Source organism: Gopherus flavomarginatus, chromosome 4, assembly GCF_025201925.1.
Source record: "Gopherus flavomarginatus isolate rGopFla2 chromosome 4, rGopFla2.mat.asm, whole genome shotgun sequence".
NCBI classification, from domain to species: domain Eukaryota; kingdom Metazoa; phylum Chordata; order Testudines; family Testudinidae; genus Gopherus; species Gopherus flavomarginatus.
This window is the reverse complement of record NC_066620.1, coordinates 122542753-122565782: the sequence shown is the minus strand read 5'-3', so window position 1 is coordinate 122565782 and position 23030 is coordinate 122542753. Positions and strand designations below refer to the sequence as shown.

Below are 23030 nucleotides of genomic sequence, written 5' to 3'. Positions count from 1 at the left end.
TCAATTTTCTTCTTTGTTGGTAAAATAAGTCTTATGTGGAAGTATGCAGAGCACTAGGTCTTAGTCAAAGTACAAAAAATAGGACTTGTTAATCACTTGTTTTTAATGTTGCAAGAGTGGGCTTCATTCACCTGTATTAATAGTGAGATGTGTTCTTATTTGATTTAAATTAGATGAGATCAGCTGGGAGAATATTAAAAAGACAAAACATAATTACAATTTTATGGAAGTTTAACTGAGCACATTATTATTTATATTACAATTGTAGTGTGACAGAGGTACCCCAAATACCTAGGTACCCAAACTGAGATGGGAATTCCACTGTCCTTGCCTCAAAGAGAGAGTTATTTGTCCACAGGGACAAGACAGACAAAGAGAGGAGAACAAAGGTACAGAAAGGGGAATTGACTTGCTGAAGGTCACACAAGTCAAGCAAGTCAGTGGCAGATCTGGGAATAAAACTTAGAGCTCCTGACTCTGAGGTGAGTACCCCATCCAAGGGACCACACTGCCTCCCCACGAATGCAGCTGACCTGATATTCAGTTAATGCCTGATAGTGAGGGGTGCTGTGCACCCGTCACTCATATTGATTAAGCCTTTACTGCTTTAAAGTACACAAACCAATGTGCTTTTTACTTATAACAAAACTCTTCAAAAGCTTCTGTTCAGTCAGTGAATTCCCTGCATACTTTCTTGAGCAAGTTAACAGTGCGCTGCAAGCCAATAAATATAATTAATCATAGGTATACAATTTATTATAGCCAACATATTAACAATTCCAACTAAAAAGTGACAATTGCTTTTTTTTAAATGAATAACAGCTACAGAACAGATGATTTATGTAGCATCAACAGTCTATCATTTATATAGTTCTAATAACCATCAGACCATCAAAGGACTTAGAAATGGGAAAAGGACGAAACAAAAAATTCCTATGAAAAAACAAGCCCATGTGCCAACCAAGACATTACATTCACTAAATTAAAGCAGGGCATGAAAACTGTACCAGATGCTCTGCAGTCTGAAAGACTAAACCAGAAGCTTATAAAAGATGGAGGAGGTTCTCATACAAGGGCTAAGGGAAATGTCTCAGTGAGCAGTCCAACACCTCTCTCAGCAGATGAGTAGGGAAAAAGTGATGGGGGTCCTACCAGAGGCTGTGCCTGGATCGTACATGAGGGCTCAAACTTTCATATTAACTTCTGCTTTGGAGGTATATGACTACATTTGGATAGTAGGTGTACAATTTATCTTTCTTATGCCTCCAACTGGTTGCTGGAAGGGAGATTCTCTTCCGCTCTCCCTCCCCCCACCCATACATAGCCTTTTGACTGTTGGGGACAAGGATCTCTATTACCTTATCCCTTCCAATCAATTTTCTGGCTATTGAAATGGGTGAGGGCTTATTTATTTTATTTTTTGGATCCTCCTCCTCCCCTACCCTTTTGGGGTTTGGTGGGATATCTTCCCAGATAACTATCACTAATGTTTGCTTCAACTACCACCCAGAGCTTTCCCAAGAAGGGCAGAATAAAATTGGCATGGTTCCTGTCAGTTTCACAGCTGTCTGCAGGTTTCTGAATATCAGCAGTGAAATTGACCAGACTTGTTAATTTTATTCTGCTGTTGCATGGGGAATCTATAAGCAGAGTCAAAGGCACCAGAGCTGTCTGTTGCAGACTTAGGAACAAGACACTGCTCTGTTTCACATTCAAAAGGTTGATTTCACAACTATAGGGATTAGAAACTTTTTTTAAATGATAGCTTAAATTTTGCAAACACTAATGGCTCATCCAACTTTGCAACTACCTAGTCACCACAGATGAGTTGGAGAGTGGATTTTTCAAGCCATTAATTGAACAAAATGTAAAAATAATGATATATTTGTATACCAATAAATAGTAACACTACTTGGATATTAAGGTCACTCTGTGTGAAATAATATTCTTTCAAATATGAATTATAATTAATGAAAACACTATAATAGAAATTTGTTACTTCAGTTATTAATGGCAAATCCAAAAGATCAAAACTGTAAGATCTTTGAGCAAATGCTATACTTCCCTATGTTTTGTACAATATCTAACACAATAGGCTTTTTTATCCTGATTGAGGCTTCTGGGTGCTAACACAGTAGACATAGACCAAAAGATTTTTATCTTTAGCTGATTTTTATGAGCTCTCCTCTTTTGTCAGTACCCACACCTGTACCTGGATTGTCAAGAGTCAAGGAGATCTGAGGCATCTCTTGTAGGTGCGTTGTCTTGCCAAAACCTTCTAAAAATGCTAACCAAGAATGGTAGATTAGATTCTGGATGCTAGAGACTGCCAGAATGAAGTAATTTTTTTTTTTGAGCAGTGACTGTACAACAGCTTCTTTAACAGAAGCCTTCACCAGCTAAGACACTTCTAGTGTCTTAGGAAGCTACACTGACCTAAACTCAAGCGGAGACCCAGCTACCACTTTCCACAGAAGCAGACTGAACCCCCACAAAATTTCCTCATAATGGTAGGGACTCATGTCAGCCGTAGAACTAATATGACTGTCTACTATTCAAAACAAATGGGAATTAGCCAGTGCAAGATTTAACAGATGCTTGGTAAAGGCAAAGGAACTCTACTTTGCTTCCAACATAACCATGGCATGAGATGTTAAAAACATCTGTCATAGGTGATTTGATTTGGCAGGAGACTTCTGCCACCAGTGATCTAGTGGTCTTCTATCTAGCTTCAGTTGTTGTATGAGGATGAAGCCAGGGCATACGATGCTTGCTCCTCTTCCTCCTCCTCTCCATCCCCTGTCCTCATCCCCGGCTTCTTGCAAAAAAATGCTATATGCACCTAATTCTAAGCAAGGATTCACAGCTGAGAATCCCAAGCTAAGAGAGCCTTCCTTCCAGCCTAAATTTAGGTGCTGACTTCTGTGAGGGGGTGGGGCTTACGACACACTTCTTTCCTCAGCATCTCCCATTGACTAGTTTAGGCAAGGAGCTGCCTAGCTTGCTGGCTATTTTGAATCACATTCTTAGGCACCTGTCTCTCCCCATTCATTGTATAGTAAGCCTGGGTACCTAACTCTGGCCTTGTGTATCCCAATGATTTCCTAGGTGCCTAGAAATTGGACATTGTGATGCTTTTTGTGAACCTGGCCCACAGTATTCATTCAGTACATGATCACCTGTTTCCAGCTTTGTTACTGATATGTTTTTCTAGACTAAAAATATTGTATAAACAGTTGTATAAATCATGGTTGTATAAATAGGAGGCATTAAATACAGTTAATAGTGAATTCTAGAATATATAAAAGAATTAGTTACACATGACTAGCTACAATATGTCGTGTGAGAGGCTATATGAAAAAGTGTGACTGAAGCCAGCCACTAATAAAACAGGATTTATTTCTCCAGCAGTGGGGTGCAGGTCAGCTCTAGGTTACTGTAAAGCCATACATTATGGCAAATCAGACACAATCCACTTTGCTCACCTTAAACCACTGTAGCAATCGTTTGAAAACTGAGATTAGAGGAAAATAAAGCACCCAGTGTCCCCTCAGTAAACTAACACCCTAAAAGCTCAAAGTCCTGGAGGTCAAAATGACTTAAACTGCTGGAGTCTTTGGGTCTTGCTGTGAAGAATGGGCACATGCTACTTAGCGCACACACTGAGCTGGCCAATGGCTGTAACTTATGCAGATAGATGGAATAAAATGATGGCTTCTTCCTTTCACACTGTACAATGGCAGTAGTTAAAAATCAGCAACTGCAACAAATCTCATCTCATTCTGGTTATATGTTGTGCTAGTGCTTGCGGTTAATGCTACTTTTCATGTTTGCTTTGTAATATTTCTCTAGTTAAACTGAAAGTTATCCGAACATTACACATGGATCTCAGCAGTACAACCCAGGGGGCAGGATGGGCACCTAGTGAGGCTTTTATAAATCCAAGGAAATCAAATAAATTGTATATAAAAAAATTGTAAAATTGGGTGTCTGCAGAACACTAAAATATAAGCCAAGACTCAAAATTCCCATTAGTTAGCTTTCCTTTTGCATCTCTTTATTAACACTTTTGATGTCAAATTTTTATATAAATAGAGCTTAATCAATTTAGACTAGTGCACCTGTTTTTGAACAATGCTTGACCAGTGGGGCACCAAAGTCAGGGTTTTTTTCATAGGATCTGGGTAGGAGGAAACATTGATTGGGGAAATGACAAGAAAAGGAGAGAGTAGGCAAGCAGTAGGGAGGGAAGGGAGAAAGAAGAGAGAATCAAGAAAGAACAGGAGGGGTCAGGAAAAAGACGCAATAAGAGAAAAACATAAAACAGGAATGGGGTGGGGCTATAAGGAATGAACGTTTGTGTGTGTATTTATCAATCTGCAATGAAAAGAGGAGACTGAAGAAAGATTGGAATAAGGAGAGAGGCTAAAAAGAGGGTAAATGAAATTGGAGAGAGAGAAGGTCAAACGAAATGTAATCCCATGAGAAACACATTTTAGGTTAGCAATACTTAAACAGGTCATTTTGAAGGCCTCTATCGCAGGAACTGCTTGATTGAATGGCCTCAGAGGTGCACCACAAACTCTGCCCCAGCCCCTGAACTGGCATAACAGTTTTCAAGCTGTTCAAATTTAGAGAGGATTCAAAATTCTTTTTTTTAAACAGAAACTATGTTGCAATCTTAACTATGCAGCTACTAATGGTTACTCCATAATACATCTACTAGTGCTGCCCAGGTTAATTAATCAACAAATATTGCCATTATGGATTGAAGAATTTATGGAATAAGAAGTATTTGACCAGCTATTGAGGAGGTTGAAAACTGAAAACAATTAAAAAAATAAGTTATTCATTCAGTGATTTGACTAACAACAACAAAATAGTTATCCAGCTCTACCTTCTGTTACATTTCCTAGTAAATCCCTGGAAAATGTTCCACAACACTAGGAAATATGTAAAGACAGAATGTTGTTGCATGGGACTTGGATTAGTTTGTTGGCCTGCTGAGTATGTAACTGCATGATTATAGATTAGCCTGGTAGCCAGTTTTTGTTGTTTTTTTTTTTAAATTGCATGTCTCAGTGGCAAGTAATTTTCTACCAACTATACTCTCACAGACTTAAAGTTCAGATGAGAATGGAGGCATGTGTTATGGTTGATTGTATAGCAGGACAAGACTGTCGCAAGCCTGTGAAGGGACTTCAGTTTATATAGGTCTCACATATTAGGTAGAGTGGACAAGAGATGAGTCTTTATGCAAGTAACTCTGTGCTATGTAACAACTGTAATATAGCTCCTTTATTCATATTTCATTTTCTGCTGTGACTTTAATACACAACTTGCAATTTGCAACACCTAAGATTTCCTCTTATCATGTTGGGTTTAGATTTCTGGGTAGCCTCGATATTTTCTCAAAGGTAGTATAGAATGTGAGTAAGGGTTTCAGAATCTAGCCTTGTAGAATCACAACTCCTTCAACACTATGGGTGAAATCCTGGCTCCATTAAAGTCAATGGGAATTTTGTCATTGACTTCAGCAGGGTCAGGATTTCACTCTGTACGTTATGATAGCTTAAGGGTCTGATCCAGCAGACAATATATATGTGGCATTCTGGATCTCCGACAGGCTTGCTTTGTAATGGATTAATGTATTCAGAAGAAATGTTGCCTGTCCCCTCAAATGAAAACAAAAGATCTCTGCAAACCCAGCTCCGCCCACTGGGGACTTGGGCAGCATCTTGGTGTTTAATGTAAATGAGCTCCCCACATTCAGGTGGGATTCTGTAAACCAAAGGGATGCCTACCATTTTAAGGATGGCATAATCCCAATACATGGCTCCAGTGGAGGAGAGAGAGGCCCTAGCCATCTTTAAATACCTTATGTACTACAGCTAGTCAGATAATGTTTTTGGTGAACATTTTTATGGACTATTTTCTCTCTTTCATCAAAATTTTGACTTTTCTCATCATCTCTAATACAAGTTAGTGTGCCTGTGGAAGAGTATGCTTGTGTCTCTTCCATTTCCCACCACTGGAAAAGAGTGCAGGGCACTCTGTCAAAGTGATGGAGCTCACATGCTCCCAAACAAGACAGCTGCAGCTGCTTTTACAGTAGAAAAAAAGTGGGTGTGTTTTTTAGTGCTCGTGTTACCAACAGTGCAATATAGACTGTACTGGGTGTTTTCAAGACCACTGTGTATCCTGCACTCTTTTCCAGTGGTGGGGTTAGGAGAGGACTACATAGGAGGATTCATGATGTCTCAGATTAACATATACATATATATTTCTATCTGTCTGTCTATCTGAAACACAGGATTTGATGACATCATGGTAAAAACTTGGTGCTTGGTCTCCTCTGTGGTTTATACTGGATCTGAAGAATGCTCACAGAATTTCCTGTACATACACCATACGTGGGAGAGACCTCTTTGAGCTGATGAGTCTTTTTTCCCTCCAGTTGAGCTTTGGGATAGAGCTGACAGCTCAAGTTCCTTTTTTAATTTTTAAATGTTTTCTCTTTGACTGGATGTCATATATGACAGTTAGGCTGGTTGGAGTCTATCACACTGCTTCTGGAAAGTGGCCAGTTATGAGTGGCTGTGGAATGCTGAAAGCAGTCGTGCAAAGGGATCTGCTGTAGTCAGCTCCTATGGTCATGCACAGCCCTGCTGACTCCAATAGGACACATAGGGGTGTAACAGTTTGTGTACAGCTGGTCAAAATGGTTTTGACCATTTTGCATCAAAAATGGAGTTTCAAAGACTGACTTTTTTTCCATGGAAAATTTCACTTTATGGAAACTTTAAATAAAAATAAATAAAATTTTTGACAAAAATTGAAAGATTTTATCCTTTTGCTATCTTTCATTTGGAAATTATAAGGCAATTCCACCTTTCCCCTTTTTAAAGTTTTCATTGTAAGTAAAGAAAGAGAAGGTAACAAAGTGAGAGAGAGAGAAATTGGCTTTTCCCCCAACTTTCTCTTACTACCATGCCCACTTTTTACGAGCAGGGGAAAAAGGAGGAAAGTTTTAACATATAGTAGAGAATGGGATTTATCTTGACAAATCAGTTTGAAAGATTTCAAAATGAATTTTTTTAAAATAAAAAAAATCATGAAAATAATTGAATGAAATGAAAAATGTTTAATTTCTTTCAATTTTTTTCATGAAACATGCTTACCATTTTCCCCAGTTTGTTTTTTGGTTTGCAAGCAGATCTCTTTGCAGACTTGGGGCCTTTACCAGTAGTGTTCAGCTGGCAGAATAATTACAAGGGAATAACCTCCTTGGAATAAGGAAGAACCTCTTAGCAACCTACTCTGGAAAATCCACAGCTTTTATAGGCTATACTAGGCTATGGCCAAATTTAGGTAGTGAGACCAGCATGGAATTATAATTTCTATTGCATGTTTATTTATATAGTATCAGAGGGGTAGCCGTGTTAGTCTGGATCTGTAAAAGCAGCAAAGAATCCTGTGGCACCTTATAGACTAACAGACGTTTTGGAGCATGAGCTTTCATGGGTGAATACCCACTTCGTCAGATGCATGTAGTGGAAATTTCCAGGGGCAGGTATATATGTGAGGTTAACCTCATTATCTCTAGCTTGCTTGCATATATATACCTGCCCCTGGAAATTTCCACGACATGCATCTGACGAAGTGGATATTCACCCACGAAAGCTCATGCTCCAGAACGTCTGTTAGTCTATAAGATGCCACAGGATTCTTTGCTGCTTTATTTATATAGGAATCTTTATGTGTGTTTAAAATACACCATTATGTACTATTTCTATTTTTAGATGCAGCATGCACACATTATGCAATCTCTCTGTACTAAAATTTAATGTGGAATGTAGCAGATGAAAATGATCATCAGATTCTAAATTGAGTATGGAAACTGCCTTGCTAGGGGGTAAAAAGTACTCAGAAGGCAATTAATTAAATCTTAGTAGACTGACATTGCCTTTAACCAGAGGTGTTCCAAAGCAGTGGTATGTTTTGTTTTTTTTCATGAAGAAGAGACTCTTTTGTTTTGCGTTGAAAATTCTACAGTGTGCTTCATGTATCTGAGAGTGAACAATAAGGAGAGAGAGAGGTGTTGAAATACCCTTTTGTTAGCAGTTGAAGACTGGGGAGTTGTAATCTCTACTTTTGGAAAGTTATGCCAGGGAACATTGGGTGCATATTTGTAGTGTTGGAGTGTAATAGTCGTCCATGCAGCTATGATCTTAAAACAATAGAAGTTGCACAGATCTTACAGTATATACATTTGATAAATGGGAAAATAATTAGGCAGCTCAGAAGGTTGTTACTTTCTATGGGGAAAATTTACATTTGCTTTTGCAGTTTATATTTTTGCTGCATATATTTGATAGCTAATTTTATCCGAGGATACCTATATGGCAAATATAAAATCAAAATCCATCCTTTGGATTACATATTTGATAAATAACATGAAAGAAAATGGTTAGAAGTTTTCTAAATCATGTTTTTGCATGCCCTCATCATTCCCTTCTGGTTAGCCTAACCCAGTTCACCCTCTATTATTGACAGGTACACACTGGTGGATATTTTGCGTGCCATACTTCTTTCTTTAGAAGCCATGATTGAAGATCCTGAACTTCAAGTGAATGGATTTGTTTTGATTATAGACTGGAGCAACTTCACCTTCAAGCAGGCCTCCAAACTCACACCAAGCATGCTGAGATTAGCCATAGAGGGCCTTCAGGTAAGGTTCCCTTTTTCACTCCTTACTCTATTTCCTTGGCTCCAGGTTGAAAACCTGCATATTCAAAACAAACAGAAAAGGCACATTTGTTTAAAATAGGGACATTTTCACCTTTTGAGATAATTGGGTTGCCTCATCATTTCGGACAGGGCTAATGAACTATGGGCCTGGCCTGGCTCCCTCAACAGGAGTTTTGTCATTGACTTCAATGGCAGTAGAATCACACCCTAGTGCTTGATCCTGCAAGGTGCAGGGCTCTTTAGTTTCACATCTGACTTCACTGGGACTGTGCCCTGGCTTAAAGTTAAGCAAGTGCTTAAGTATTTTCTGAATCAAGATACAAAGTGCTCGGCACATTGGAGGATTGAGACCCTATATATTTACTGTAATTTACAGCTGCTATAGTTGCTGATAATTTTAGAGCATTCTGCTTGGCCCAGAGACATTGTGAAGGACACTACACAACCGCCAGTTGTTTTCTGTGGTCTTTAATGATTGTTAAAATGAAAAACTGTAATCTGTGAAATAATTGCTCACTTGAATGCACGCAGTAATCCTTATGGAAAAATACCTGTGACTCACCCTTGTGGCAGTGTGCTTTGCTTTTATAAGACCATATATTCCTTTTCTTTGGTTTTTTTTTCTGATTTTAATTATTTAAACATTTTCATTACTTGTATAAAACCAAAGAACCACCTTATCTTTGCATTTTACTCACTTGGATAATGCTAGCTTTGCAGGAATTGTGTAGTGCTGGGTCAAGTTTTGATCTAATTCTTGAAATGCCTTAACCAGTGCTCAGTCTACTACCACATAGGTGAAAGGTTAGAACTAACAGACTGTGATCCTGATTCTCCCCTCACTTACTCCGGTGGAGCTCCATGGACTTGACTGGGATTACTCTGGATTTGTATCAGTATAAGTGAGAGGACAAGCAAGCCCCACATGTGGAACAATGAGCTAAAATAAACAGTCTGTGTGTAAGCTGGGCTGTGAGGACAAAGAGCAAAGATGCAGGTTGGGTTGTTATGCTTTGAACAGAAATGGCAAAAAGTGGCACAAGGTATTTGAGAGACTAAGTTCACTGTATGTGTTTTATTTGTGTGGGGTTTTTCCTCTTGTTTTTGGGAAGTTTGGATTTAGTGTGTGATTTTTATTCTGCAGTATCAGTCAGCATTTGACTAAGGGCAGGTCTACACCTAAAACGCTGCAGTGGTGCAGCTGCAGTGCTTCAGTGAGGATGCTACTTCTCCTGTCAGCGTCGTTAATTCACCTCCATGAGAGGCAGTAGCTGTGTTGACAGAAGTCCTCCGGTCAGTAGCGCTGTCTATAGAGACAGTATAACAACATTGCTCAGGGGTGTGGATTTTTCACACCCCTGAGCAATGTAGTTATTAAGTTGATAGTGTAGACCTGGGCACACTCTCAGCACCTAATTTTTGTGTGTATAATATAGAAATATGTCAAGCACTCAAAAGTTAGGAAGTGCCAGAATGAAGATTGCCCATGCCACTTTAATTCAGTCCCCTTGTGCATATGCATTATGATACAGTTTTTCATTACATGATCATATACTGGTTTTGCACAGGCCCACTGCCTTATTCCTTAAACAGGTGGATGGTGCTCTCTGAATGAGTGACTATTCAATATTCTGTTTTCTCCTCATTCACTGGAACGCCCCATGACTTCATAGAATCATAGACTTTAAGGTCAGAAGGGACCATTATGATCATCTAGTCTGACCTCCTGCACAACACAGGCAACAGAATCACACCCACCCACTCCTGTATCAAACCCCTATTCTATGGCTGAGCTATTGAAGTCCTCAAATCGTGGTTTAAAGACTTCAAGGTGCAGGGAATCCTCCAGCAAGTGACCCATGCCCCACGCTGCAGAGGAAGGCAACCCCTGCCCCCCCCAAGATTCCTCTGCCAATCTGCCCTGGAGGAAAATTCTTTGACTTATTTACTGCACACTATTCAAACTTAGGGGCTTTTCCATGGCACTTATCACTATAGCATGTGTGCTTCACAAATAATACTGAAGTTATCTGCACAAATCTGCACAAAAGGGGAGGGAATGAGAGGCAGGCATCATCCCCATTCTCATATGGGAAACAGAGGCAAAGAGAGATTAAAGTCAAAAGTTCTCATTAATTTTTGGGTGCCCAATATAACATGCCTATGGCCTGATTTTTCAGACTTAACATTTTAACATTTAACTGAATTCTGAGATGCTGTAACTTCTGAATGCTTGACTTTGCAAGATTATTAATGTTTTTTAACATTTTGGCGGGGGGTGAAATTTTCTAGGTTTTAAAAAATCAAACTGAAAACCCCCCAGAAGGTTCATCATATAGCGCTGTAAGGACATCCTTATCGGTCATCAACAAGGTTGGAACTTTTAGATCCACCACATAGCTTCTTCTTTAAACACCTCTTCACTTTCTATCCTTATACTGCCACAAAGTCTAACTGGATTGTAACAGGATGGCTTGTCCTTGGGTTGGAGAGCCTGAGACTAAGCTAGCCCTGGTTAGCCCCATCTAAGATGAATCAGGTGATTCAAATTTAAAAGGCAGCAGGAAGCAGCAAGGGGGTTGTGTGGTTGGGAGAAGTAGCTGGGATGGCTGGAGGCCTGACAGTAATCTCAGGAAATGACTTTGTGTTTGTTTTGGGACTTTTGAGTTCTGTTTTTGACAAAGTGTGTTGCCAGCCTGGTGAAGGGTAAATTCAGTGTATTTTGGGCTGAGAAGGGGACTGGAAGGTGACTGAGTGAATTCTTAAAGGGGCCCTGCTGAAGGGGAAATAGAGGTGGTGGTGGTGGCCAAGGTGCTACATGGATCTAATACTGTGGATTCAAAGAGATACAATTTGGCTTGTAATATAGCACTTTGCTGACTCCTGGCACATGTATGTTATGGTGTTAATTAACTGCCTTCTGTGCACGGCTCTCTTGCCTTATCAGCGCGGTTATGTTGTGGTCATACCAGTTATAGACACAGTTGTACACTTTAATAATTTTCCACGGGCCAGTGAGACCACAAAATTACTGATCTGAATGTCAGGTGCTGCTTATAGCCTATGTAGGCAGTGAGCTTAGAACATGTGGCAATTCAATATCTTTGGTCAGTCAGGAGAAGCCATGCCTTCTCAGTAACAGACTTTCAGTCTTGGTTTCACTTTCTCACAGTAAGTGGCCTGCTTGACATTTTTATTGATCTATATTTCTATTTGTATGATTTTTCTTTCCTATTACGGAAAAAAAAAGCGTACTTTGCACAATCGTGACCAGATGACCCAGTGAAATCTAGGAAGTCTGTGTCACAAAAGTAGGCCAGCTTTAGTGTACCAGGGCTCTAACAGCAAATGAAGCAGCTATGCTGCCTTTTGGTGGTGATACCCAGGTAGTAAGTTGCATTTGTCAGCAACTTTTCACCACCTGACCTACCCTCTGTGCAGCAACTCATTCCTCTAGCCTATTACTAATGCCCTTTTACTATTGCTCCAGATTTCTGGGCAGCTTTCAGAGTGCCACCATTCTTTTTAGAGACAAGATGGGTGAGGTAATATTTCTCGTTAGATCAACTTCTGTGGGTGAGAGAGATGATTTCAAGCAACACGTCTCTTTTTCAGGTCTGGGAAAGGTACTCGGTGTCACAGCTAAATACAAGCTCAAACCAATTTAGCATAAGTAGTTGGCACATATTGTAAGGGACTATTTAAGATGAAGTGGCCTGTTAATAACCCTGTTTATAAAATAAAAAGGGGGGTTAGTGTGTTGCAGATTGTTATAATAAGCCATAAATCCAGTGTTTTTTATAAAGACCATAATTTTTAGTATGTAGCAATGTTATGAATTTAAGACACCAGGCTCGTCTTTTGACAGTGTTGTGTGGGTTTCCTTTAAAGACCAGGTCTTAGTGACCAGAGACTAGAATACACCATCCTAGCCACTGTGGATGTAGAATGGGGTGGGCAAACTTTTTGGCCCAAGGGCCACATTAGGATTGTGCAACGGTATGGCGGGCTGGGTAGGGAACGCTGTGCCTCCCCAAACAGCCTGGTCCCCGCCCCCTATCTTCCCCCTCCCACTTCCTGCCCCCTGACTGCCCCCCTCAAAATCCCCACCCCCTATCCAACCCCCCCTGCTCCTTGTCCCCTGACCGCCCCCTCTCTGACTGCCCGTAACTGTCCCCCGGGATCGCACCCCCTTATCCAACCCTCCCTGCTCCCTGTCCTGACTGCCATTCCGCCCCCTATTCACATCCCCACCCCCTGACAGGCCCCCTGAGACTCCCACTCCCATCCCTCCCTGTTCCCCATCCCCTAACCACCCCTCAGGACCCTCCGCTCCTTTACCCAACCCCCCCACTCCCTGCCCCCTTACCAGCAGCAGAAGCTCGCAGCTGTGACACCCAGCCAAAGCCAGCTGTGCTCCCCACACTGCCCAGCGGAAGTGGTAAGCCAGAGTACTGCCCGTGCGGCAGTGTGGCTGCTGGGGAGGGGGAACAGTAGGAGAGGGGCTGGGGACTAGGCTCCCTGGCTGGGAGCTCAGGGGCTGGGCAGGATGGTTCTGTGGGCCAGATGTGGCTCGCGGGCCGTAATTTGCCCACATCTAATGTAGAAGCTCTCTACACAAACATTCCACACAAAGATGTACTGCAAGCTGTCAGGAATAGCATCCCCGATACTATCACAGCAAACCTGGTGGCTGAACTTTGTGACTTTGTCCTCATCCACAGCTATTTCAGATTTGGGGACAATTTATACCTTCAAATCAGCAGGACTGCTATGGATACCCACATGGCCCCACTGTATGCCAACATTTTTGTGGCTGACTTAGAACAATGCTTCCTCAGCTATTGTCCCCTAACACCCACATAATTATTAGTGCATTCAGTGCACTGGATGAGGGACAATACATGTTGTGATAGGCATGAGTAGGACCCACGAATCTTGAAAGGTGTGTTAATCACTGTAACAGTGGAGATATATCTGCAGGTTTTGCTTCTGTTGTTCTGGCAGGGTCTGGTGCTGCTTTGAGTTAATGTGTCCCAGTCTGTGGGGAGCTTGCTTCTGATGATGATGATGATGATCATAATCATCAAAGTAAGTTCAGCAGCAAGCATGTGATGAAATAAACATATTTAAAAGTTTGATAATGTGTTATATAGACAATACAAGATTTATGATTATCTTAACTATTCATTTTCTTGCTTTTAAGTGTTTGGGTTTTGTAAATGATGTCACTCAGCGGCCTTAATGTTTTTGTCAAATGAAGGTTTTGGCTTCTTAATTTCCCAGAATTTTTTAAAACCTTTCACTTTTTTCTCTTAAACTCCCCCAACAAAACCCAAGGAAATAGAATGGAATGTGTCCGATTTGATAAAGGGGTGAGCTGTGTTGACTATGATATTGTTCCACACGAACAACTCTTATCTTAGTCAAAGCACATTGGTACGTGATCAGCATGTTCACTGTGTAGCTACCCCTCACCCCCTTGAGCCCCCACCAAAAAGTGGGTATGCACAGTGCCACCCTACATTCATTCTAAGTGTCAATAAAATAGCTTAGTAAATTAAGAATCGGAGCCAAGGCTAGAACCCACATTAGTTAGCTGCACAGTCAGTGTGTAATCCACAGGGCCTCCCAGCCAAGCTGTTGAACCTTTCTGATCCTTAATTACAACATCTAAAACTGTAGTAACTAATAACACTTTTCCATCTGTACTTCTCAAAGTACTTGGCAAAGGTGGGTGAACATTGTCACAGCCGGCCTAACGAAGTGCAAGCACTTGAACCAATTTGTAGGAGAGGCAATAAGCTGAGTCTGCAATACCAGCTTGGAGCGGAGTTTCCTAAGTAACTTGTCACAGCTCATCTGCTGCTGATTCCTTCATTACACCACCCAGAAAACCTTCCCCTTAGGCTCTGGTGGCATTTGGAAGATGGGGTGAGGGGAATTGAAGAGGAAGCAGCATTTTATCTGGAGTTTTCTTCTTACTTATGAAAAGTAGTCTTGGCTCATTGAAAGCCAATGAAACTGTTCTGTTGCCGTGGCTCTTCATTAGCTGTATGTCCAGAGAACAGTGTCCATTTTTCAAACAATACCAATATTGGAAACATTTCATACTTCTTGCACTTGAAAACTACCTCTACATTAGCCAGTCTTAAGCTCTAACCATGTTTCACTTCTTTGGTTGAACAAATTAAAGCAGAGATTGCCTAGGCTGAATAATGGTAGCAAACAAATGGCCCTGATTAGGCCATCAAGTTCCCCTTTCATTGAGGTGGACGGGGTGCTGCTGGTATTGGAAGAAGTCTTTTCGGTTCAGCTTCAACGCTGGGAAACAAGAGCAGTGGGTGTATTCCTGGCTGTGCCACTGAATTCCCAGGTAACCTCTGCCAATACAACAAAACACTTTAGCATGAGCTTCTATCCGTCCACTTTTGGCAAAGCATTTAAACATATTAAATGCTGTGTGAATTAGGGTCTTGCTGTCTCACAGAAATCAAAACAATGTTTTAGATCATCCAGTTAACCTTCCTGCCAATACAGAATTATTTCCTGCATTATAGTTTCTAGTGTCTTGATTTTAGAAGGCCCAAGTAGAGCTGAGGGGAAAAATGGGAAAGTGTCTCCAGAATAGCCAATAGACTGGTGTTTTGGGTACTCACCTGGGATGTGGGCGAACCAGAGTCAAGCTCCTGCTCTTTCTGATTCAGGGACTTTAACCTGGGCCTTTCTTGTCTAAGGTGAGTGGCCTAACCAATGAGCTATTGGCAATTCTGAGGGCTTGCATTCTCCCTGGCCAGAAATTCCACCTTGGACCTGAGAAACCTACCAAACATCAGTTTTGTTGAAACTGGCACATTCCCATTAAATACTCTGGTTCTGACACACTGACATTTTCCAATGAGAAAATATTTTCATCTGAAAATTCCTGACCAGCACTCATCCTCAGCAATGGGTCTTCCATGTCCCTTGAGACCATTCCATGACTTAAGACATCTTTTTGTTTCCATTCTTTTCCTTGATATTCATCCTAATATTTTCTCTTCCATAACTTCATCCCATTACTTCAACTTATACACCTGAGTATTGCACCACAAGTGATAGGGTTCAATGCAGGATTTGCTGGGTGAATTTATATGGCCTGTGTTATGCAGGGGATTAGAATAGATGATCACCATGGTCCCTTTTGACACTGTCCGTGAATCTGAGAACCACCCTAAATGGTTCTTCACCATCAGTGGTGTTTAACATCTTTCAGATATTTCTAGACTGTTATGAAACCTCCCTACCCCTGCCCCCTATTATCTGCAAGCTACATTGTTAGCTCTTTAAATCTTTTCTCATATATGTACAGCTGCCTGATCACTTTCTGGGGCTCTTCTCTGAAACTCAGTCTAGTTTATTAATCTTTCTGGTACTGTGATGCCCAGCATCCAATTGTGACCATATCAGAGGTGGACTTTTATTACCCTTTTCTGACACACTGTCTTTGCATATGTAATCCTGTAGTACCCTGCTGTATATTCCCCCCCCCCCCCGAAATCACTATTTGTCTTTAGTCCTTGTTTACAGTTTCTTAGCAAGTAGTCAGCTCACATGAGTGATCCGTCTAAGCCAATTTAAATTTGGCTACGAGCTACTACCGTCCAGTAAATACAGCAATGTCATTTAACTAATGTTTGCTAAGTGCATTTGGGATCCTCTGATGGAAAGCATTTGTCTGGAGATAGTTTCCCATCTGTCAAGGTTGTATCTTTGGAAGAATATAGCGGATTCAGTACTCAGCTGCTGTAGTTGGTGTAGCCTCGTTGAAGTCCTGGATTCCAAGGCTAGAAGGGACTGTTATGATCATGTGTTCTACAGGAGATCAGATTACAGGCCATAGAACTTCACCAAAATAATTCCCAGAGCAGAGCTTTGAGGAAAAACATCCAATCTTGATTTAAAAATTGTCAATGATGGAGAGTCCACCGTAACCCTTGGTAAATTGTTTCAGTAGTTAATTAACCTCACTGGCAAAAATTTACACCTTGTTTCCTGTCTGAATTTGTCTAGCTGAAACTTCCAAACATTGAGTCATATTATAACTTTCTCTGCCAGATTGAAGAGACCATTATTAAATATTTTCCCACGTACATACTTACACTGTGATCATGTCACCCCTTAACCTTCTTTTTGTTAGACTCAATGAGTTCAGTCTATTTATCTTATCACTATAAGGCAGGTTTTCTAATCCTTTATGTTTTCTCATGGCTCTTCTCTGAACCCTCTCTAATTTATCATCCTTCTTGAATTATGGGCACCAGAACTGAACACGGTATTCTGGCAGCAGTCACCCCAGGCAATGGGGATTCGTGGTGATTTACAGCAGTTGAGGAACTGGACCATAATCTTTAAAAGAGAACTGCAAGCCTCACATTTGCAACATGTAGTGAAAACTGTAGAGTCCCTATTGTTGTGGGAAATATGGTCTCTTCCTAAAATGTTCACACTTTGACTTGTGACGTAATACACCACCTGAATGTCTGGAAACCAATTTCCCCTCACTTCCTGCATAGGTCAAATATTTAATTAATGAACAGCTGTGACTCAATATGAATATTGTTGCTATGCAGGCTAGGAAAAGTATCTATTATTTTTTTCCCGATATCTCCCATAACTTAAATAAAGGCCAGTGAGGCTTTGCTCATATTTCCCACCTTGCATGTTTCAGTCCCAAAGTTGAATGTTTTGGAAAGCAAGGAGCATGTGAAAAGAGGCTACCAACTAATGGAGATTGCTTTGCAATGTTAGCTAGAGTTAGTGCTATCCAGATGTCTACAAGCATGCGTGTACATATATCAAATGAGTCTGCACTTGGAGCCACACCCCGGTGCATGAGATAGTATCCAATCTCCAAATATCAAGCAAGACTCCAAAAGGGCACCGCTGACAAGGGCCTGAGGATTAAACGGAGCTATGACATGCACAAAATCTGCCCTTCAGACATTTGCATGTGCCTTCCGGTGAAGTCAGTGAGATCTGTGCATGTAAATCCAAGGGTAGAATTTGAAGTGTGCTTCAGTCGATAAAATTGAATGCATCTCCACCATCTGGAACTGAGAATAATATGACATACCAGCATCTCGCTCAGAACACTTTTGGCACTCCAGCAATGGAGTAGAGCTAGTCACTTCTTTGTGGCATATGTCAGAACTAACTTTCCTGCTGTAGTGCCTCCACAGGTAAGGTTGAATTCCACTTCTAAAGAGGGGATGTTTCTAACGCAGGGATTCAACCTCTTTGTTTTGTGGGAATAATTCAGTGTGTCTTCATCAAATTTATAACCTCATCTGTGATAGGATTTTCAGGTAAATAATTACTTTGCCAAGTTAAAATGATTTAAAAGGGGAGCCTCTTTAAAAAAGCATGAGCCATTTTGGGGCACCTATAGCTAACAATTTGATACTAATGTTTCAAACTTGCCACCTTGTTAAAACTCCCTGAAAACTGTGTTATGCTCCTCAGTCTTGAAAGGGGGCTCTATGAGAGTTTGTCTGCACTGCAGCCTGCTTCCTAGCATGGGTGGATTGACGCTTACTAGCTCCAATTGAGCTAGTGTGCTAAAAATAGCAGCCTAGTTTGGGAGTGCACTGGCAGTGTCATGGGCAGCTGCTGAAGTATATAGCCGGGGAGTCTGGGCAGATTTGTACTCAGGCAGCTAACCTGAGCTGCTGCCCGCAGAGCTGTAACTAGGCATTTTAGCACCCAGGCAAGCAAGCATATTTGCACCCACTACTGGTTATTTGTCATTTTCCACCCCGTTCAAAGGCAACGCATAACTGTTGATAATGCGGGGGCACAATTTAAAGGTTCAAGGGGACCACCCCACAGAGGTTTTCAAACTGTGAGGTGTGCCCCCAAGAGGAGCGAGGTCAGACTGGGACATGCCCGCAGGGGGGCTCTGAAAGGGAGTGTCACCTCCAGTTCACCTCAATGGGCCAATAGCCTGTCTGGGTTGTAGGGTGTAATAAAAAAATCCGGGGGGAGGGGGCACATGACCCACCAACCCCATCTCCACATGTTGCCTCTGGCCCCATTTTTCTGCACCCGCGGCTTTGTGTCTGGGTGGCTTCTCCATTCGCCCTGTTTATAGCCCTTGCTGCCCCCTCTCACTCTGTCTACACTGGTATTTTTAGTGTTCTAGGTCAAGCAAAGTTAGGCCTCAACTGGAGTATTGTGTCCAGTTCTGGGCACTGCATTTCAAGAAAGATGTGGAGAAATTGGAGAGGGTGCAGAGAAGAGCAACAAGAATGATTAAAGGTCTTGAGAACATGACCTATGAAGGAAGGCTGAAGGAATTGGGTTTGTTTAGTTTGGAAAAGAGAAGACTGAGAGGGGACATGATAGCAGTTTTCAGGTATCTAAAAGGGTGTCATCAGGAGGAGGGAGAAAACTTGTTCACCTTAGCCTCCAATGATAGAACAAGAAGCAATGGGCTTAAACTGCAGCAAGGGAGATTTAGGCTGGACATTAGGAAAAAGTTCCTAACTGTCAGGGTAGTTAAACACTGGAATAGATTGCCTAGGGAAGTTGTGGAATCTCCATCTCTGGAGATATTTAAGAGTAGGTTAGATAAATGTCTATTAGGGATGGTCTAGACAGTATTTGGTCCTGCCATGAGGGCAGGGGACTGGACTCGATGACCTCTCGAGGTCTCTTCCAGTCCTAGAGTCTATGAGTCTATAAGTGAGTGCATGTGTCTGCCTGTGCTGGAAAGCATGCTCCTGGCAGTGGTGTAGATACCCTTAGGGATATGGTAGAGGGGTCAGGAGCCTGGTGGCACATGAAAGGGAAGAAGAGAGTGCAGGGAGCCAGGGGCAGAGTGGATGGACATGAACATAGGGGAGCAGGAGGATTGTGGGATATGGAGGAGAGGTGTGGTGGAGGCTTGAAGGGATGGGGAAAAAAGTGTCTTATCCAGCCAGTTAAATTATAAATGCTTGTACAATTTCATTTCATAATCAAATAATCTATTTCCAGTATATAATCACATGCACTGTACTGCAATGTTAGTGATGTACCCTGTTTGCTTTTAGAATGAGTAGATACAAAAATCAAGACCCAGTCTTGTGAAACCACACACTTACATATACTGGCAGTATGACTGAGTCAACCCATTGCATACCACCAAGCTACTCCAGTTTTATTCATAAAAATATTTTTCTCTTCCACCAGTGCATCACACTGTGGCTCTAGCAGTGGTTCTCAACCTAGGGTCTGAGGCCTCCTGGGGGAGCACAAGCAGGTTTCGGGGGGTCACCAACCAGGGTCAGCACTCTCTGGGGCCCAGAGTAGAAAGCCAAAACCCCACTGCATGGGGCTGAAGCCGAGGCCCTGATCCCTGCCACCTGGAGCTGAAGCCTGAGCAATGTAGCGTCACCCATTTTGGGTCTCAAGGCAATTGCCCTGCTTGCTACCCCCTAATGCCAACTCTGGCTTTTATATGCAGAAAACCAGTTATTGTGGCACAGGTGGGCTGTGGAGTTTAGAGCATGTTTGTAGGGGTGGGAGGGGCTCAGAAAGAAAAAGTTCTATAAGCCAGAGGATCTCAACCTAATGACCCTGGGACTAAAGTCCTTTCAGAAACTTTACTGCATATGTAAGCACAATATGAAGCCAACTGTGTACATTTACAGCATATTTCCATTACAGAACAGAGACAGAGTTAAGTGACAGTGACTGACTGGAGTGGAGAGGAGAATTATCTGGCAATGAGGAACTGGCTGAATCCCGTAATGTTCACTTCCAGATTCCTTAATATTTGGGCTTTTTAAGAGGTAGTTTTTTTGGAAACCATTTATTATTGATTTGGTGTATGAACTGGACTCTACTGAGGCACACTTCCAACCTTGATTCTTTCTTGAAGCTTTTTATTTGGGAATATTGAGCTATTGATTAAAACTTCCACATTTGCATTGGAAAACCTGAGAGCATCTTCATACCTTTGCTATTAATATAGTCCACCTTATTGCTTACAACAAGGAACATCAGGCAGTGAGTGTGGGTTCAGTATAATGAAAACAGTGAAGAGAAACTGACCAACCTATTTATAGCACATTAATTGATCCTGGAAGCCATGGAAAGAAGAAACTTCAGAGAAAATCAGTGCAGGATCAGATGAAGGTGACAGTCAAGCCTCTGAAGAAACCACTATGGAAAGCCAATTAAAATAGAATCCATTTGATGACACAAGGGAACAGCTAAGGCCATGTGTGCTCTTATTGTAAGTGGTAGAAATGAAGCCAAAATAATTGGACTGTCACTACCCTTCATATACACTTTCTTCTCCTGCCCAATTATTCTTTTTGATGACTCATGTTACCATTGTATGGTCTTGATGTTGCTTTTTCCCTCCTAAATGTCCTTAGCCACAGGCTTGACAACCTGTTGCTTTTGTACAGCAGACTCTGATGTCCCAGAGGTGACAGCAGCACCGGATAACTGAATGGTACAGTCTGTTGTCTCTGGCTTTGTGGAACTGCAGTGATGACTGAGAAATTCTGTCAGGGGCTGGGCACGCTGCTGCTGCTATGACTGTCATAGATAAGCAAATGGAGATGATGTTTCTATTAACACTTTTGTTTCTGTTCCCTTCAGCCAGGTACTTCCTACTATAATAGTAAAGGCTTGTGTACCTTCTAATATTCATTACTAGTGTCCGTCAGAGGTTGTGTGAGAGCATTTGTGTGTGCACACCTCCTCTCCCCACAGTGCCTTCAGTGTATTGTTTGTATGCCTGCCTAGAAAAGCTTAACAGAATCTGCAGAAAATGTTTTTTCATGTGTGTGTGGTGGTGTTTTGTTTTCTGACACTTTAATGGATAGACTACTGGGACTCAAAAGGCCTTGGTTTTACTCTTGGTTCTGCCACTGGCCTGCTGGGTGATCTTTAGGCAAGTCACTTTGCCTCTCTGCCTCAGTTTTCCCATCTGTAAAATGAGGTTAATGATAGTAACCTCCTTTGTAAAATGCTTTGAGATCTACTCATGAAAAGTGCTATATAAGAGCTAAATGTTTTGGGTTTTTTTTTCCTTACCGGACTTACTGGCTTGGTATGGGGCTGTTTGCCTCTGAATGTTTGTTACTGAGTATCCTATAGGAAGATGGAGCCAGTAATTCCTAACTGATGTATGGTTATTTTAGTGAAAATTTCCTCCAAACATGAACACCCAGCTACACACAGGCACTTAAGCTGCCTAAAGAGGTGTGTTTGCTTTTATATTTGTAGCCATAGCAAACAGAACTGTATCTAGTCTAAAAAGAATGACGAGAAATGAGTGGGGAAAAAAATAAAATTTTTGTGCCTCATATGCATAGCTGCCTGAGCTAGAAACTCGTATCTCCTTTCCTTTGACACCTAAATTTGATTGCAATGAAATGGGTAAAAACTCAGAGTTGTTTCTATTCACTGAATTTTGTGAGATAAACTTAAATACTATATCTTTTGAGAGACTTGCTATATGTTTGTCTTTTCTAAGTGACACCCACAGACATCCTACTATCTTTCAAACAGATACATAAATAATTCTTTCCTGTTTTTTCTCTGTGGTGTTGAATGGTAAATGAACAATTTGTTCCTCTTGACTAAATCAATATTAAAACCATCAAGAAACTGTATTAAAGGCATTTCACTTTCTATTCCATCTTGGTTAACTAATTTTGTGCCTAGGTAGCATTGAGCAACCCCTTAGTTATACTGATGAATAATAGTGGAAATATTGTCAATTATCAACATCTCTTCAATTTTTCTGTAGGCCCACACAATTCCCAATGATGTAACAGTTGCCATGGTGAGCCTTCATCAGACAGTCTCAATATTTCATTAAATCACAAAACAGGAAGGCCGATATAGGAACTCCATTTTCATTAAAACTGAGATGTTGTTTTCAGTACTCTGTACAGTTTAAAGACGGAAAAGATGGAAGGGATGTAGGAAGTCTCATTTCAGCATAACTGTTACCTGTATGTTTGTACCCCATTGTCATAGTATAGTTCCCAGATCTGAACCTTAGCGTCCAACATATGGGTACTAGCATGAATTTCCCTAAGCTTAATTACCAGCTTAGATCTGATATACTGCCACCAGTATATCAGGTAGAGCGCCTGATAGACTCTGGTCTCCCCAAAAACCTTCCCTGGGGACCCCAAGACCCAGATTCCCTGAGTCTCACAACAAAGGGGAATAAACCATTTCCCTTCCCCCTCCTTTCTTCCTCCCAGCTCTTCCCACCCTGGGTACAC

At 41.4% G+C, this 23030-nt stretch overlaps 1 protein-coding gene across 1 annotated transcript in view; it reads left to right on the top strand.

Moving 5' to 3' along the window:
• Positions 1–23030, top strand: part of CLVS2 (clavesin 2) — a 67820-nt gene that overhangs the window by 3960 nt on the left and 40830 nt on the right. Inside the window, exon 2 of the mRNA XM_050949837.1 lies at positions 8557–8731. Within this exon, the coding sequence (XP_050805794.1) occupies positions 8557–8731 (175 nt within the window). The remainder of the gene's footprint in view (positions 1–8556; positions 8732–23030) is intronic.